General features: G+C 43.8%; 1 protein-coding gene across 4 annotated transcripts in view; it reads right to left on the bottom strand.

Moving 5' to 3' along the window:
- LOC131520226 (chromatin remodeling regulator CECR2) overlaps positions 1 to 13,885 on the bottom strand; it is a 178,735-nt gene extending 164,850 nt beyond the window's left edge. For 3 of the 4 annotated variants that reach the window (XM_058744239.1, XM_058744242.1, XM_058744241.1), the window contains exon 1: positions 13,416 to 13,884. In XM_058744239.1, coding sequence (XP_058600222.1) covers positions 13,416 to 13,541 — 126 coding nt within the window. In that variant the 5' untranslated portion in view covers positions 13,542 to 13,884. Of the gene's footprint in view, positions 1 to 13,415 lie in introns of all 4 variants that reach the window. The other variant, XM_058744240.1, reaches the window with a different exon arrangement.
- Positions 13,886 to 15,052: the final 1,167 nt, after the last annotated feature.

Genomic DNA, 15,052 nt, shown 5'->3' with positions numbered 1-15,052 from the left:
AAGCAAGCTCCAGGCTGAGCTGTCAGCACAGAGCCCAATGTGGGGCTTGAACTCAGCAGCCATGAGACCATGACCCAAAGTTGGACGCTTAACTGACTGAATCAACCAGGTGACCCCAAAGTGTTAGGCTCTTGATGCCTCAGATGCTTGGGGGTTCCTACAGGATATAAACCAATGGATTGGAGCTGGAGGCTTCCTAGAAATTGCTCTAATGCTGGGTCTCTGTCGGTTTCTGCTCTCTCACATGCAACATTTTGGCTCGTTTCATGGCTTCTCACCTTTTAGCTTCTTTTCCACACTAATTCAATAATCCTTACATTTCCTAGGTTACACTCTCAAGAACAGGAATTTGATTGACCCAGTTCATCTTTACTTGCAAGATGTGTTAAGATTACTAGGCAGGCTATAGATTTACTTGACCCAGGAGAAGGGGAAAAAGGGTAAGGCGCTGCAAGAACTACCAGATAACTTCCAAAAATTTTTGTAGAGCCAGTGGGGAGATAAGACAAACAAAAAAAGCCTTCTGTTGAACTGTAACTTCCCTGGGCATGCAAACCATGGTATTAGAACACTTATTATTAATACCCAACTATCTTATTTGTACACAAATGCCCATTACAAAAGGATCACAGAATTGCATTAAGTAGCAGTCTTACAGATCATTAAATACTTAACAGAGAGAAACTAAAATCTGAAGTATTCCAAACATTCAATAGTTAAGCAAAAACAAATCTAAAATTCTAATGATAAAAAGGGTACATTTCTTAATCCAGATTTTCATTTTACTAAATAGGAAGTGTTTAAAACACTAAGCAACAAGGTGGGGGGACGTCTGGGTGGCTCAGTCAGTTGGTATCTGACTTCGACTCAGGTCATGCTCTCACAGCTCGTGGGTTCAAGCACCAAGTCAGGCTCTGTGCTGACAGCTTGGAGCCTGGAATCTGCTTCAGATTCTCTGTCTCTCTGTCCTTCTCTCTCCCTGCCCTTCACCTGCTAGTACCCTGTCTCTCCCTCTCTCAAAAATAAACAAACTTAAAAAAAAAATCTTTAAAACACTAAGCAACTAACAATCTTGGGGCAGGGTAACTACCAGCCCCCTCCCAACAATCAGAGGGAGAAAGAAAAGAGGATTAGGATTGCTAGTATAAAAAATTAAGAATTTGGTTGGGGCACCTGGGTGGCTCAGTCGGTTAAGCGTCCAACTTCCGCTCAGGTCATGATCTCACAGCTCATGAGTTCAAGCCCCACGTCGGGCCCTGTGCTGACAGCTCAGAGCCTGGAGCCTGCTTCAAATTCTGTGTCTCTCTCTCTCTCTCTGCCCCTCCCCCACTCATGCTCGCTCGCTCGCTCTCTCTCTCTCTCAAAAATGAAGAAATGTTAAAGAAAAAAATTTTTTTAAAAAATGAAGAATTTGGAAACAGCATGGCCTAAAAAAAAAGGCAGGGGTGGGGAGGAATTACAATGGACTCCCTCAGTACATTAAAATGTTAACCATGTAAGAACTGAGATTTTGTGATGGCTATAGGTTATTTTTGAAAAAACATTACTTGAAGTTCTTTCTTTTCCACCATTCCTAAAGAGCTCTTTTCCTCTCTCATTCCAGAAGTATGCAGTTTTAGCCTCTCTCTCTCCTCTTTCAAACAGGCTTCTCTGAAGTCATCTCAGACCTCTTCAAATCACCAATTCAATGGCTGTTTTCCATGGTAATTTTCCTGTACTTCTCTGCATCACTCAGCAATGCAGACCTTGGCGCTGCAGAATCCAACCTGTGACCATGAGGAACACCACTGGCGGAATGCTGTATTCTTTACAGAGCTGCCACACCTGCCAGGAACCATGTCCTCCAGATTACGTTACAGGCTGTGCCAGTGTTTAAGTTGCTGCTAGTACAGCATTCTTTCCTTGCAGCCAAAAACATTCTTAATGGATACAACCTTCTTTATGCACCCAACATTGTTGATCACATAGTCCTACTTATTCTTCAGTAATGCCAGTGATGAGTGTCCTTTCCTATTATTGCTACCTTTGGCATTTTATGCTCCTTTCACTCCCAATAATTAAACCAGCCTCTCTTCCTCCACTCTGTTCTGTCCCAGCTTCCAATACCAGATTTAATCTAAAACATTTAGCACACAGGACATTCTTAGTCTGAAACATTGTCGTCATTCTTGTCTAACACTTCAATGCCTGAATAAAAAATGTTTAACACCAGTGAACCTACCATTCAAGGCTTGCTGTAATGTCTGGCCTACTATTTCTCAACCTCGTTTAAAAAAAAATTTTTTTTTAGGTTTCTTTCGAGAGAGAGAGAGAGAGAGAGAGATAAAGAGAGAGACAGAAAGGGGCAGAGAAAGAGGGAGAGAATTCCAAGCAGATTCTGTGCTGTCAGCGCAGAGCCTAACATGGGGCTCAATCCCATGTACTGTGAGATTATGACCTGAGCTGAAATCAAGAGTTGGGCGCTTAACAGACTGAACTGCCCAGGAACTCCTCAACCTCATTTTCATTAGCCCTCTATAAAAAAAGAACTCTCTGACATGGCTAGCTCTATGCTGACTTACTCACTATGAACCTCCAAATCCTGCCTTCTCCAGGAAGCATTTCATTCATGATCACTGCCGGCCCCTGCACTCCTATAGCAGTCATATACTCTATAACTCAATTTTACACTATTACTGCCACCCACTCACCTGCTTTTTCTTAACATACTATAATTTCCTAGGGCAGGTGGAAAATAGCAACCTTTGTCACATACATCTGCAACCTTAATATTAATAACAATGATAATAAACAGAAGACTGAGATGAGATTTTCCTTTTCTTTTTAATTCCACTATTAAAGAGTTGCAGATTACAGAAATCCAAGTACAGCAATTAGTACAGTTATGAAGATGAGCTCCATCACTTAAAGTGATGAAAATATAGTGTTATGAGGACAGACGTATCCCCAATATCAATTAGAACATTCCACTCCCAATCCCAATGTCCTGTAAGGAGGCCTGCTTTAACCACACAATGGAAAATGAGGAGAGAAAAGTCTTTGAGAAACAATGTGGAAAAAAAATAGATTTTGTAGGATATTAACCCAAATCAATACCAGTCTAAGAGTGTAAAAACATCCAAAGTTAAATCCCTTAATTATGTCAACAGGTGAAATTTTTCTTTAAATCACCTTTCTCCCATAAAACAGTGTACCCTGAACAAAGAACTTCAGGACACTGACCATAGAAATTGTCTCCCACACCTAAAAGAATCTGCAAACACAACCTTTCAGGGAGACAGAAGAGACACAATGGGGAAGGAGGGAGAGAAAAGATTTGCTAAAGAAGTAGATCTGTTAATTTAACACATTTTCTGTCAAGCAAATCAACTGTCCTTAGTGCCATTGTTGCTGAAACAATGAACACTCAGGGAAGGGGTGTTCATTAAGAGGAACAGGTCAGAAGAAAAAAACAGTCTTGCGGCCAACCAAACTGCTTAACAGCCTCTTAATTGTAAGAACTTATTCCATTCTTAGGAATTATTAATTAGGGGGGACTTAAATGTTCAACATTAAAAACATGAAGTGGTTAGTGTAATTGTGACCCTAACACTTCCTCTATTTTCACTTATCTTTAGAGGTTATGGGTGGGGGGAGGGGCACTGAAGGATGCACACAGTCTGCTATGACAACCATTCACACATTTAATTCAGGTGGCCACATGCCTCAGTGACATATTGCCAAGTCAGGCAGTTACTCTAGCAAACCCACCCTAGGGAAAAAGTAGAACAGCACTGCTCCTAAAGAGTCTGGGCTGTAGAATCAAAGCTAAAAGCTGACGATTAGAAGAACATGACATCATTTAAGCCAACCAAATCATAAATATCACATGAGGTCAGGGGCTTTAAAAAGGAGAATGAAATACTGTATTTCATATACTTTTACATAAACAATATTCCATTTTAAAGGGTACATGAGTAATTAAGTGCAAAACAGTGCACATAACAGAATTATTCAGAAGGGTCACTCACCCTCCTAAAGAAGAAAACTGCTTTTGGCTGCAGCATGACCGACTTCACACCAACTTATTTATACAGATTCTGGAATTTAATATCCTGATTTGGACCAGAAATTCTACCTAACTCCACCACAGCCCAAAACAAACCTAGGACATCAGTAGATTAGCACAACAATGTGGAGTAAGAGAGAAAAAATAATATGGTCAGGACTTACTTCATTCCCAATCAAGAGATAAAAACAAAAATTAAGGTGCTGGATCCCTGTGGGGACCAAATACCCCAAGATGGCAAAGATGGAGTCTGAGACGGATGCTCTATGTGAAAGACACCTTTGGAAGCCACAGATAGATGTTACCATCTCCCTGGAAGTTCTACAGTATCTTTCTGCAGCTTACTGTTAGCTTACTGCTAAGTCACCATCATAATACATTTTTTTCCTCCAAACCAAAATGAAAATCTACTTGATCCATAAAATATTTTGCCATACTTGCCTACAAGGAAAATCCAATGGGCGAAATCAAGAAAAATATTTAGAGCGACCTCAAGAAAGAATCTGTGATTGGTGTGTTCTAAGTTGAAGACTCTGGTAGAATCAACTTTGTATAACAATATACACATCCGTCTCAGGCATGTAAGCATATAGGAACATGCACACACACACCCCTTCAACTTAGGTTTCACTGAACTTTTGACCTGGTCATAACTGGCTACCCCCACTCGCCACAGTCCACCACTACGCAAGGCTCAAGAGATTTGTCAAGAAGAGCCTGTGCCCTGACAGGCAATGGCAGTGTGGAAGCCAGCCTGAGGCTATATAGCTCAACACCCAGCTTCCCCAACAGTGCCAGGCAGCCAGGCTTTGCAAAAGGGAGGCCTTTCTTTAAGGACCCAGTTAGCCCCACAATGCCCTCTCTATTGCCCCCAAACCACTTCTTCCCTTAAATGACTCCAGGAAAGAAAAAATAATAGTAACAAAACATCTGCTTCCCAGTTTTCTGACAAGTGCAATTACTACTGACATGCATATCTGAAAACAACTTTAACTTCCTTCAATTTTTATATACAAATATACTGAAGATTTGCGTTTAGGGGAAAAAAATTAGCATCAGAAAGAAAAACTTACCCTCTTCACAGTGTACCTTTTATACAATGACCTACACTGAACAAGTCTTCCCTCATTATACCTTACAGCAGTAAATCACAAATGTGGTGATTTGGGCCCGCAGGAGATAGTTGGCAATGTCTGGAGAACAATTTTGTCATGACTGGGGATGCAACTGGCACCTAGAGGGTAGAGGCCAGAGATGCCTCTAAACAGCTTAAAATGCAAATGACAGCTTTCCACAACAAAGACTTATCTAGCCCAAAATATCAAGAGTGCTGAGCTGAGAAACCTCAAGCATTAAAGAAACCCACGGAATGCTGAGCTCAATACTAACAATTCTTTTCTCAATTGTAAGAATTACTGAAAGACTTCTCCCAAGCTTTCCAATATAAATTAATATTGGTTAGAGGCTAATGTAAAGAAGGTATAATAAAAGCATCCAAGGAACAATATCTACTGAAATATGAACATAGAGGAGGACGACACAGTTACCTAGAAAGATTTCAGTATCAAATGAAAAGCGAGCCACATGCCTAAAAGCTCTAACTGGATCTCATTCAAAGTTCAAAGTATGAATGCTGTTAAATATAACAAAAATGAAGGGAAAATAACATAACTGAAGATCTTCATCCTCCAGAATTCCTTCTGGTCTCAAAACACAAAATCTTAACTACTCATCAAGCCCTAAAAGCTACTTTCAAAGTAACATGACTGCAGACAAGATTTCCACAGAAAAAGAAGTTCATATAATTCACAAACACATGAAGTACAGGTTTGCGGCTTTCATCTGGTACAAAATTAATTTGTAAAACATGGATCCTAACACAGGTCACAACCCTGATCCTAACAAGTGAGGTCGGTGATTTTCTGGATCAATTAATAGTGCTATGCATGTGAGAAACACTCCTAGAATGACAGAACTTAAGACCTAGGAAAAACCTAAGAATCATCTAGTCTAAAATTCCCATTTTATGTATGGAGCATCTGAAACCAAAAATCTGCCTGAGATCCTAACTCAAGTTAATGACAGAGACAGGCCCACGATCCAGGTTTCTGACTTTCTGCTTGATCCCTTCTGAGACTATGTTCGATCACATCGACTAGCTATAAAACCACATAGTTTGGAAGCTGTGTGGTTCTGTCCCCCTCGGCTCTGTCCACACTTGAATTTGTACCAAAATCAGCCTCTGCACTTGCAGTTTCTCAGCACTGTGCCAGTGCTCTTCTTTCTGACTCCTAACACACAGCAAGACTCCAGCCCAGCCTCTCCTGATCAAAGGGCAGACTGTCCGCTGTACCAAATGGTGCCAAAGTGTATTTTCGGCTATCCTAACTATGTTCCAGAAAATTAAGCAACACCGTACTGAACTTCCGTCATAAAGCCAGCCAGATGGTAACACAGGCTGTCCTTCAGAGATGAGAGGGTATTGCCCTTTCTGCAACTGCAGAAGCTCCCAACTACCCCTTTGAAGCTTCACATGGTTGGCAAAAAAAGATGTCCCCCACCCCCCTCAAAATAAGCAGAAAGGGAATCTCTTTCACTTCTGGAAAGAGATAAATTTTTAAGTAATCCCCACATTCAATGTGGGACTGGAACTCACAACCCCAAGACCAAGAGTCGCATGCTCTACTGAATGAGCCAGCCAGGCGTCCTTCACTTTTGGAGACAGACCTGCTCTGACAGAACATTCTCCTCTTTCAGGATTTCAAACTGCATAAAGATTTGCCACTCTGTAATTCACATCTGTTTTTGGGCTTTATTCCTCAGAGGAGGAACAGATTTTGAATCTTCAGAAAATATTGATCATCTGGTATCTTACGTTAAATAGAACAGTGTCACAAAATACTAATTTTTAAAGCATTTTAAATCACTTATCTCCTTCAGTTCTGCTCATATGTCATCTTCTTGAGTGAGGTCATACTAACCAACCTATTTTAAATTACAACCCACTCCCTCAATTGGGCCTCCCTATACCTCCATACTGCTTTGTTTCTTAACTAACCTCTGACATACTATACCAATTCATTTACTGTCTGTCTCCTTCTAATGAAAAGAGGATAGGTATTTTTGTGTTATGTTCAGATCTGTACCTCCATTATCTAACACACTGTGCCTAGCACATAGATGCTCAATAAATACCTGCTGAAAGAAATGAAATCACGAACTTGACTCTGTACTTACTTGAGCAGAAGTTTTAAAAGTATCTTCTGTACCCCACATTATTAAGAATCAAAGAACTCAAAATTTGTACTATGGGAGCCCAGCCATCACTTACAGGTATAGCCCTTCATTTTACATATAATGAAATATAAAGAATGATGTAGCAACAGCACAGAATTTGTTATGAAAGAACCTAATCCAGGTGAGAGTCAGTCTGCAAGCAACTCAGCCTCTCATCTATAAAAGGTGGATAATGGGACACTTGGGTGGCTCAGTTGGTTAAGTGTCTGACTCTTGATCTCTCCCCTCAGGTCATGATCTGATGGCTCCTGAGATGGAGCCCTACATCAGGCTCTGTGCTTACAGACAGGAGCCTGCTTGCGATTCTCTCTCTCCCTCTCTGCCCCTTTCCAGCTCATATGCATGCCCTCTATCTCTCAAAATAAATAAACTTTAAAAATAAAATAAGGCTAACTCGTATCTCATAGTGATGGTTAAAGATAGCCAAGGAATGAGGCACCTGGGTGGCTTAGTCCATTAAACCTCCCACTCTGGATTTTGGCTCAGGTCATGATCTCACAGTTCACAAGTTCGAGTCCCACACTGGGCTCCCTGATGTCGGCATACAACCTGCTTGAGATTCTCTCTCCTCTCTCTGCCCCTCCTCTGCTCATGAGCACACTCTCTTTCAGAATAAGCAAAACTTTAAAAAATTTATAAAATATATTTATAAACATTTTATAAAGAAAGCAAGCAAGCCGGGGCACCTGGGTGGCTCAGTCGGTTAAGCATCTGACTTCGGCTCAGGTCATGATCTCGCGGTTCACAAGTTCGAACCCCACATCGGGCTCTGTGCTGACAGCTCAGAGTCTGGAGCCTGCTTTGGATTCTGTGTCTCCCTCTCTCTCTGCCCCTCCCCTGCTCGTGCTCAGTCTCTCTCTCAAAAATAAATGAAAACATTAAAAAAAAGTTTTGTTTTTGTTTTTTTTTTTAATAAAAAAAGCAAGCAAGCAAGCAAGCAAGCCAAGGATTAAATGAGAGAACATTTGGGGCGCCTGGGTGGCTCAGTCGGTTAAGCGTCTGACTTCGGCTCAGGTCATGATCTCACGGTCCGTGAGTTCAAGCCCCGCATCGGGCTCTGTGCTGACAGCTCAGAGCCTGGAGCCTGCTTCCGATTGTGAGTCTCCCTCTCTCTCTCTGACCCTCCCCCGTTCATGCTCTGTTTCTCTCTGTCTCAAAAATAAATAAACATTAAAAAAAAATTTTTAAATGAGAGAACATTTGAAGGCAGCTGGCTGACTCAGTTGGTAAAGCATGACTTCTGATTTCAGGGTTGTGAGTCCAAACTACAGGTTGGGTGTAGAGCTTACTAAAATAAATAAGTGAAAAAACATTTAGAAAATGTACCAAGTAGCATATAAGTGTCATTTATCATTAAGCTATTCTGACCTGCCCAAGGTCAAAAAGGTAGTAAGTGGCACAATTAGAGTAAGAATTCAAGTTTCTAACTCCTAGTGCAAGGCATCTTATGTCCTAAAACTAGGTTTCTGGCTCCCCTATTCAAGGTTTACTTATTCTTTCATCTAGTTCAGGGCTTTTCAACCTTTGTATGGTTGGGGACCTCTTTCAGAATTTGATGAAAGTGACAGGCCTTCTCCTCCAGCAAAGGACACATATGTATACCAACACAAAATCTCCTGTAGCCCAATGATGGGCCCAGGCTTAAGGAACTGCTGATATGACTGGTTTATACTAATAAGTTACTCTCAGCAATTCTAATTATTTATTTTCTATGCTTAATAATAATTTATGCCTTGGGGAGCCTGCCTGGCTCAGTAGAGCACGCGACTCTCGTTTTTTGACAGTCCCAAGTTCAAGCCCCTCGTTGGGTGTAGAGATAACTTAAAAATATAAGAAATTTTAAAAAATAAAAATAATTCATGCCATGGTGCCCTTGATTAAGGAAACACGAAGACTGGAACTCAGGAATCTGAATTAAAGATAGTGAGCCCAGGTCATCATGCCCATTAGGTGAGGGACTTTATCTATCATACAACCAAAGAAGGCAAAGGATTCTGTACTCAACAGCAAGCAGCTCAGGGAAAAAGTAGATGGGACAAACAGATTATTTTTACCATGTTGCTAATATACAAACCATTCAGATAATTCTACATGCCCATTTTCAAAGAGCCACCTAGAGGCACCATGCTCTCTTCTCTAGAAGAAAATATTCCCAAAATGTTTGTGATGGGATTTTTGCCCCCAACCCCACACCCATCACGATTAACTCCAGACCAAACTGTTGAAAATGATTCTATATTCCCTTCCCTTACTTTGATCAAGACCCCTATAGTCACCATAAAGAACACCTGGTAGGGAAGAAAAAAATTAGCATTAAATTATCATTAAATGGTCAAGTCACAATTCCTCATTTCTCAAATCAAGACAAAACTTAACCAACCTAACCCACTGGAATGCTAAACAATTGTAAAATACTTGATTTAAATGAAGTGGTTCTGAACTATTAACAGATAATCTTCTGATGCAAAGGAGGGGAGTTAGGAGCTTCTTTGGCAATCTCCCAGTTCTAAGTTAAGCACCTAGTAGTAGGTGTGCTTCCGTAACACCAACTACAGAATTCAGTGTCATTAACCTATTGTTGCCCAGCTATACCTCAATCTCTTCATCTGAAAAATAAAAATACCTAATCTAAGGCACAAATACATTGTGAGCATATTTGGGAATTTCTAAATATGTTAACAATTAATAGCATTTATCCCTGAGTGGAGGGATACAAAGTTAACAGTTAACAGCTTTTATCTCTGAGTGGAGGAATTATGGATGATTTTAATTCTCTTACCTACAGTGTGCTATAATTTTCAAGTTTTATATAATATCTGCATTATTTTTAACACCAGAAATTTTGAACTTGAAACATTATCCATACATTCACAGATTTTCCATCTGATGATTACAGAATCCCTGTACATTCAAGGTTGATTAACAGAGTAAAAGGACTTTTTTATAAGCAAAAATAAAACTATCCATGTTTTGGGGACCAGTTCTAGGAGTGGGAGGTTGCAGAATTGCATCATGAATCCTCCCAGCCCTTCACCTATCTAAGAGATTACTTCACTCTAGGTAAATAGAAGCCAAGTCCTTGAGGATTCTAATTCTACTACCTAAAGTTTCTATAAATCTAGTTCAGCTTGGTGGTCAAGGGTAAAACAAGATCTTTCCCCATAGCTGAAAACTGATTTCCTAAAAAAGCTGATATACAATTTCTACCACTTGGTATTGTTCATCATTTTTACCTTTTAAAGCTACAGTACATTAAAGATGGTAGGGCCTTTTCAGTTGGCCTAACAGGTACGACTCAGCATCAGAATTGGTTTTTTGTTTGCTTGTTTTAAGGGCCTTCCATTACATCATACACTCTAACCAAGGGGTTGTTTCTTAAACTGTCAGGACAGTCAACTGTTAAATTAAAAAATCATCTAAGAAAAATAATAAATTTGCTTTACACTTGAACTAAAATTGATGTTTTCAGTGAGTTCTGCACCATCACTGAGTTAAATTTGTTAGAAGCCAAAAAAAAAAAAAAAGGCTAATTTTATTTCTGATAACTGCTGAAAACTTTAATCACCATTTGCATTAACTGTATCAAAACATACCTTACATGTGAGAATTACACAACTGCAGAGGTTAAAAGTCCCTATCATTTGTTATCCATCTACTGAACATCTAATAAAAACAAATATGGATAGTTCTAAAAAACGTGTATATAGATTTCAAACATTCATTCGTGTTGCATGTATTTCACACAGCATGCACTTCAAAAACAATAGTGTCACTTCCAAGAACCTCTCCAATCAAAAGAAAAGACAGTCATTTAAAAGAGCCCAAATTATTCCCCTATAACAATGATTTTTCATTTCTATTAAACACACAAATTTGACCTCTTTGGTCAGCTTACATTTCCTTTACGAATTATACCAGCTAATACTTAGAATCCATAAGTTTATTTCTTAGAATATAAAACAAGTTATTTATAGATTACTCTAGATATCCACAACAATTTAAGGCAAAATTAGTTACCTCTATTTTTCCATCAACAAAATGGGACTATATGGATTCTGAAAGATGAATTTTCCCACAGTAGTTTTAGACTGGGCCCTTAAGCTTTAAACTTGTAATTCAACATCACCTCAATTTTATTATCTTGCAAGGAAGAAAATGGTCTATGGGGCAAGTTTGCCTGCACCCAAGATGGCACAGTCGGTCACAAGCAACACCTTCCACAACAGCCACCATTTTGAGCAGCAGGATGTAATTAAACTACTCACGATTTTATGCCAACTAAAAGAAAACATGATTATCAGAATAACTGTTAAACATCTCTTGACTTTAAGCATTCCCAAATCCTTCATTTTTGTGGCCTTGTTTCTCTTCTTCAAACACTTATCCTACTAAAATTTTTAGTGAAAGTCATGCTTGCTACAATAACGTTCAAACTTTGAAAACAAACGCTATGATGCTATCTAAAATGCCCAAGTTATTACATCTTCCTAAAAACAGAAGCCTACGATTTAATCACATTGTTTTAATTAGCTTCGGGAACTAAGAATCGCCAAAAGCCAGTGAGCGGTCCTAGTTTATCAGCCTACATTCCGCTTCATTCTCCCACCGTACCCCTTTTGATCTTTTTATTTTCCAATTTCATTAACTCTGCAACAAGAGCAAGTCCCAACACTTCATTCATATGAGAAGCAAATGATATTTCCGCAAATACACTGAATCTAAAAATAAAGGTAAGGCAAAAATCCTCAAGAATAAACGAATTAAAACCAATCTGAAAATGGCAGAAAGTAGGATAGGTGGGGGTGGGGAGGCAACAACAACGATTTGCTCTTCCTAAAGAGTTAATTCTTATTTTGATTACTCCATTGGCGAACTCATTGGCAGAGCTGAAAAGAAAAACTGACCAACAGTTTCCATTTAGCTTTGTCCAAGGCTAAAGGTGATTAAGTGAATACATATATACTGCCATAGGAGGACAGGCAATTCAACCTGCTAACCAATCAAATATTCACACCCCCTTCCAAAAATAAAAATAAAAGAAAGAAGGATGGATGCTGCTAGGGCTAGTTGCTCGTCGGGGCCATCGAATACATTCCATTCCTCACACTCCCGCCACCATCCCTGCTACTAGGACCCCCTGATTTTAGTCCGGTTATCACAAAGCCTCGGGTTTGAAAGCACCTTCGGCCTGGCCAGAAAAGCCATCCCTTTACTCCACGCCCGCCTGGAGGGATAATGGTGGCGAAATCAACTCAAAGAGCCCCCGAGGTCCGCGAATAAAGAGGGCTGTATGCTCCGAAAGGAAAGGCGCTGTTAAAGAATAACGGAGTCCTAAACTTTCTCTCCGCAGCCTCGGAGCTCTGAGCAAGGGCTGAGCGCCGGGCGGCTCCCCGGAGGAGAGCGCGCCCCCGAGCCCGGGCCCCCATCTCCGCCTGCCCGAAGTTAACCCAAAGCGCCCCCGAGAGTCGCGGGCCTCCGGCAGTCTGCAAAGTGCGACTGCCCCTCCACGCGCCCGCCGAAGTGAGGGCGAGCCTCTCCCCGGCACGACAGACCCCTCCCCCAACCGACCGCAGGCCGCCTCCCCGCCCGGTCGGAGTTAATCCAGCCCGCAACCCCGTCCCCGCCCGAAGCAGCTGGCTCGCCGCTTCAATGGCACCGGGCAGGGAGCGCGCGCACGCACTCTCCCCACACACTCAGCCTCCAGCCCGAGAAGTCCCGGGAGAGCCGACCGGGTCCCGCTCCCACAAAAGCGCACTCCGCCCCCGCCCCCTCGCCGCCCGCTTCGCCAAGTCCCGGAAGGCGCGGGTGGGCACGGCGGCCACGAGCGAACGTCCCGAGCCCGGACGCCAGCACTTGGCGTCCCCTGGGGAGCCTGGCGCGGCCCCCGGCCGCGCTCCGGCCCTGGCGCGCCTCGTGCCCCCACCTCCGAGCCCTTCCTCCGGTTGCGGACTACCGGCCAAAGTCTCCGCGTGCCCCGCTCCCTCCCGCACGGTGTTTCGGGACTCCCGAGGGGGCAGGGGAGAAAGGGACGCGGGGTGCGCCACCTCGCCCGCTCCTCGCGGCCACTCACCTCGATCTCAAAGTCAGGCAGGCGGAACGCGGTGCGAAAGAGCGAGCAGAAGTGCGCGATGGCCGGGACTTCCCACCAGGAGCGGAGCTCGCCCAGCCCGGCCGCGCCGCCCTCCTCCGGGCACATCTCCCAGGCGCGGCGGTGGCTGCGGCCCCGAACCCCAAGCGCGCCTCGGCGGCCCCACGCTGCCCGCGCACCGCTCGCCCGCCCGCCTCGGACTCCCGCCGCGGCGCAGCGCCTTAGCTCCTCGGGCGGGGGTGGCGGCGGCGGCGGCTGCTACTCCCGCTGCTGCCGCCGCTCGGCGAGTGCATGAGCTGAGGGCGGGCGACCCGGGCGGGGGGCGGCGGCTCGAGGGCCCGAGTTACTGAGGTGGCTGCTGCTCCGGCTGCCGACGGGGTCCGCGCGCTCGCCCCATCCTGCGGCTGCGGCTGCGGCCGCCCCCAGTACCATACAATATAATCATCTCACCGCTGGGGAAAACAGATGGGGCTGGGGGGGCGGGGGGAGGGGGCCGAACAGAGGGCCTGGGGGAGGGGCCGCCCACGAGGAGGGGGCGGGGCTGCCCTCACCACAACAACAACCCCCGCCCCCACTCCCCACCCCCAGTCCGGACAGCTGCACTGGAAGAGAGGGGGAGGGGAGAGGGAACTGAGCACCCCAAGAAAAAAGAGGAGTGTGACTTGAAGGGAGCATGGTGCACCTCATGAACTGCCATGATACTCACTCCGTTTTCCAGGTGTTTGGGACTGAGAAGTTTAATGACTTTGATCAATGAGGACAATAAGGGTCTTTCCCACCCCCCCACATGGCCTTAGTGGTCGCGTCCTTTTAAAGGGCCCGCTGGGTGGTGCTTTCGGTAGGGGCTAGATCCAGAAATACGCACGTGTGAGAGTTCAGTTATTATTGGTGCTGGTAATAGCACCAGAGAACCAGTGGGTTGTGCACTCCAGAAATATGAGGCCTAGAGAAATAAAGTGATTTCCACCTGTTCTCACTTTTATTCCATCCAAGAACGGTGTTTCAAGGAGCTCTGAAGTGGCTCTTTTCTCCAAGAAAAGAAGGTGGTGGGGCTGGTTAAGCTGGAACCAAGTATGATGGAGGCAGGAGTGCGGCGGGAAGGGTGGGGTAGGGGGAGGCACCAATCAGCGACCGTGAGCGGAGAGCCACAATCCCCCCCCCCCCCCCGGCCGCCCACCCCAGGGAATGGACACGTGTGACCGCCCTAGAGAAGACAATCTTGGAGCTCAGCAATTGCCCTGGCTGCGGAATAGCTGCCTGGAAGAGTGAGCACAATGTAGTTAGAAAGCTGGGGGGCGGGGGGGGGGGGGGGGGGGGGCGGGGTTGGGAAATGGGAGATAGTCTGAGGAGTGTACTCTGGTGGGTTGAAGATCTGCACAACAAGGCTAAGGGAATGTACTTAGGGAGGAGGGTGTTGAGGCATGTGCTTCAGAGATACTAAATTCCATAGTACATTAGAATTCTGCTAAGCCCGAAGGAAGAAAAAAAAAAAACAACAAAACACCTCACAAACAGACCGGAAGTGTGGAAAAACTACAGTGAATGCCTATATATTTGTATTGGTCATTGCAATTTACGTATTTTAGTACGGCATTCTCCTCGGTCTGAGAGGGCCTTAG

The sequence above is a fragment of the Neofelis nebulosa genome, chromosome 8 (genome assembly GCF_028018385.1).
Source record: "Neofelis nebulosa isolate mNeoNeb1 chromosome 8, mNeoNeb1.pri, whole genome shotgun sequence".
Classification (NCBI taxonomy): Eukaryota; Metazoa; Chordata; class Mammalia; order Carnivora; family Felidae; genus Neofelis; species Neofelis nebulosa.
This window is presented reverse-complemented; position numbering and strand designations above follow the sequence as displayed.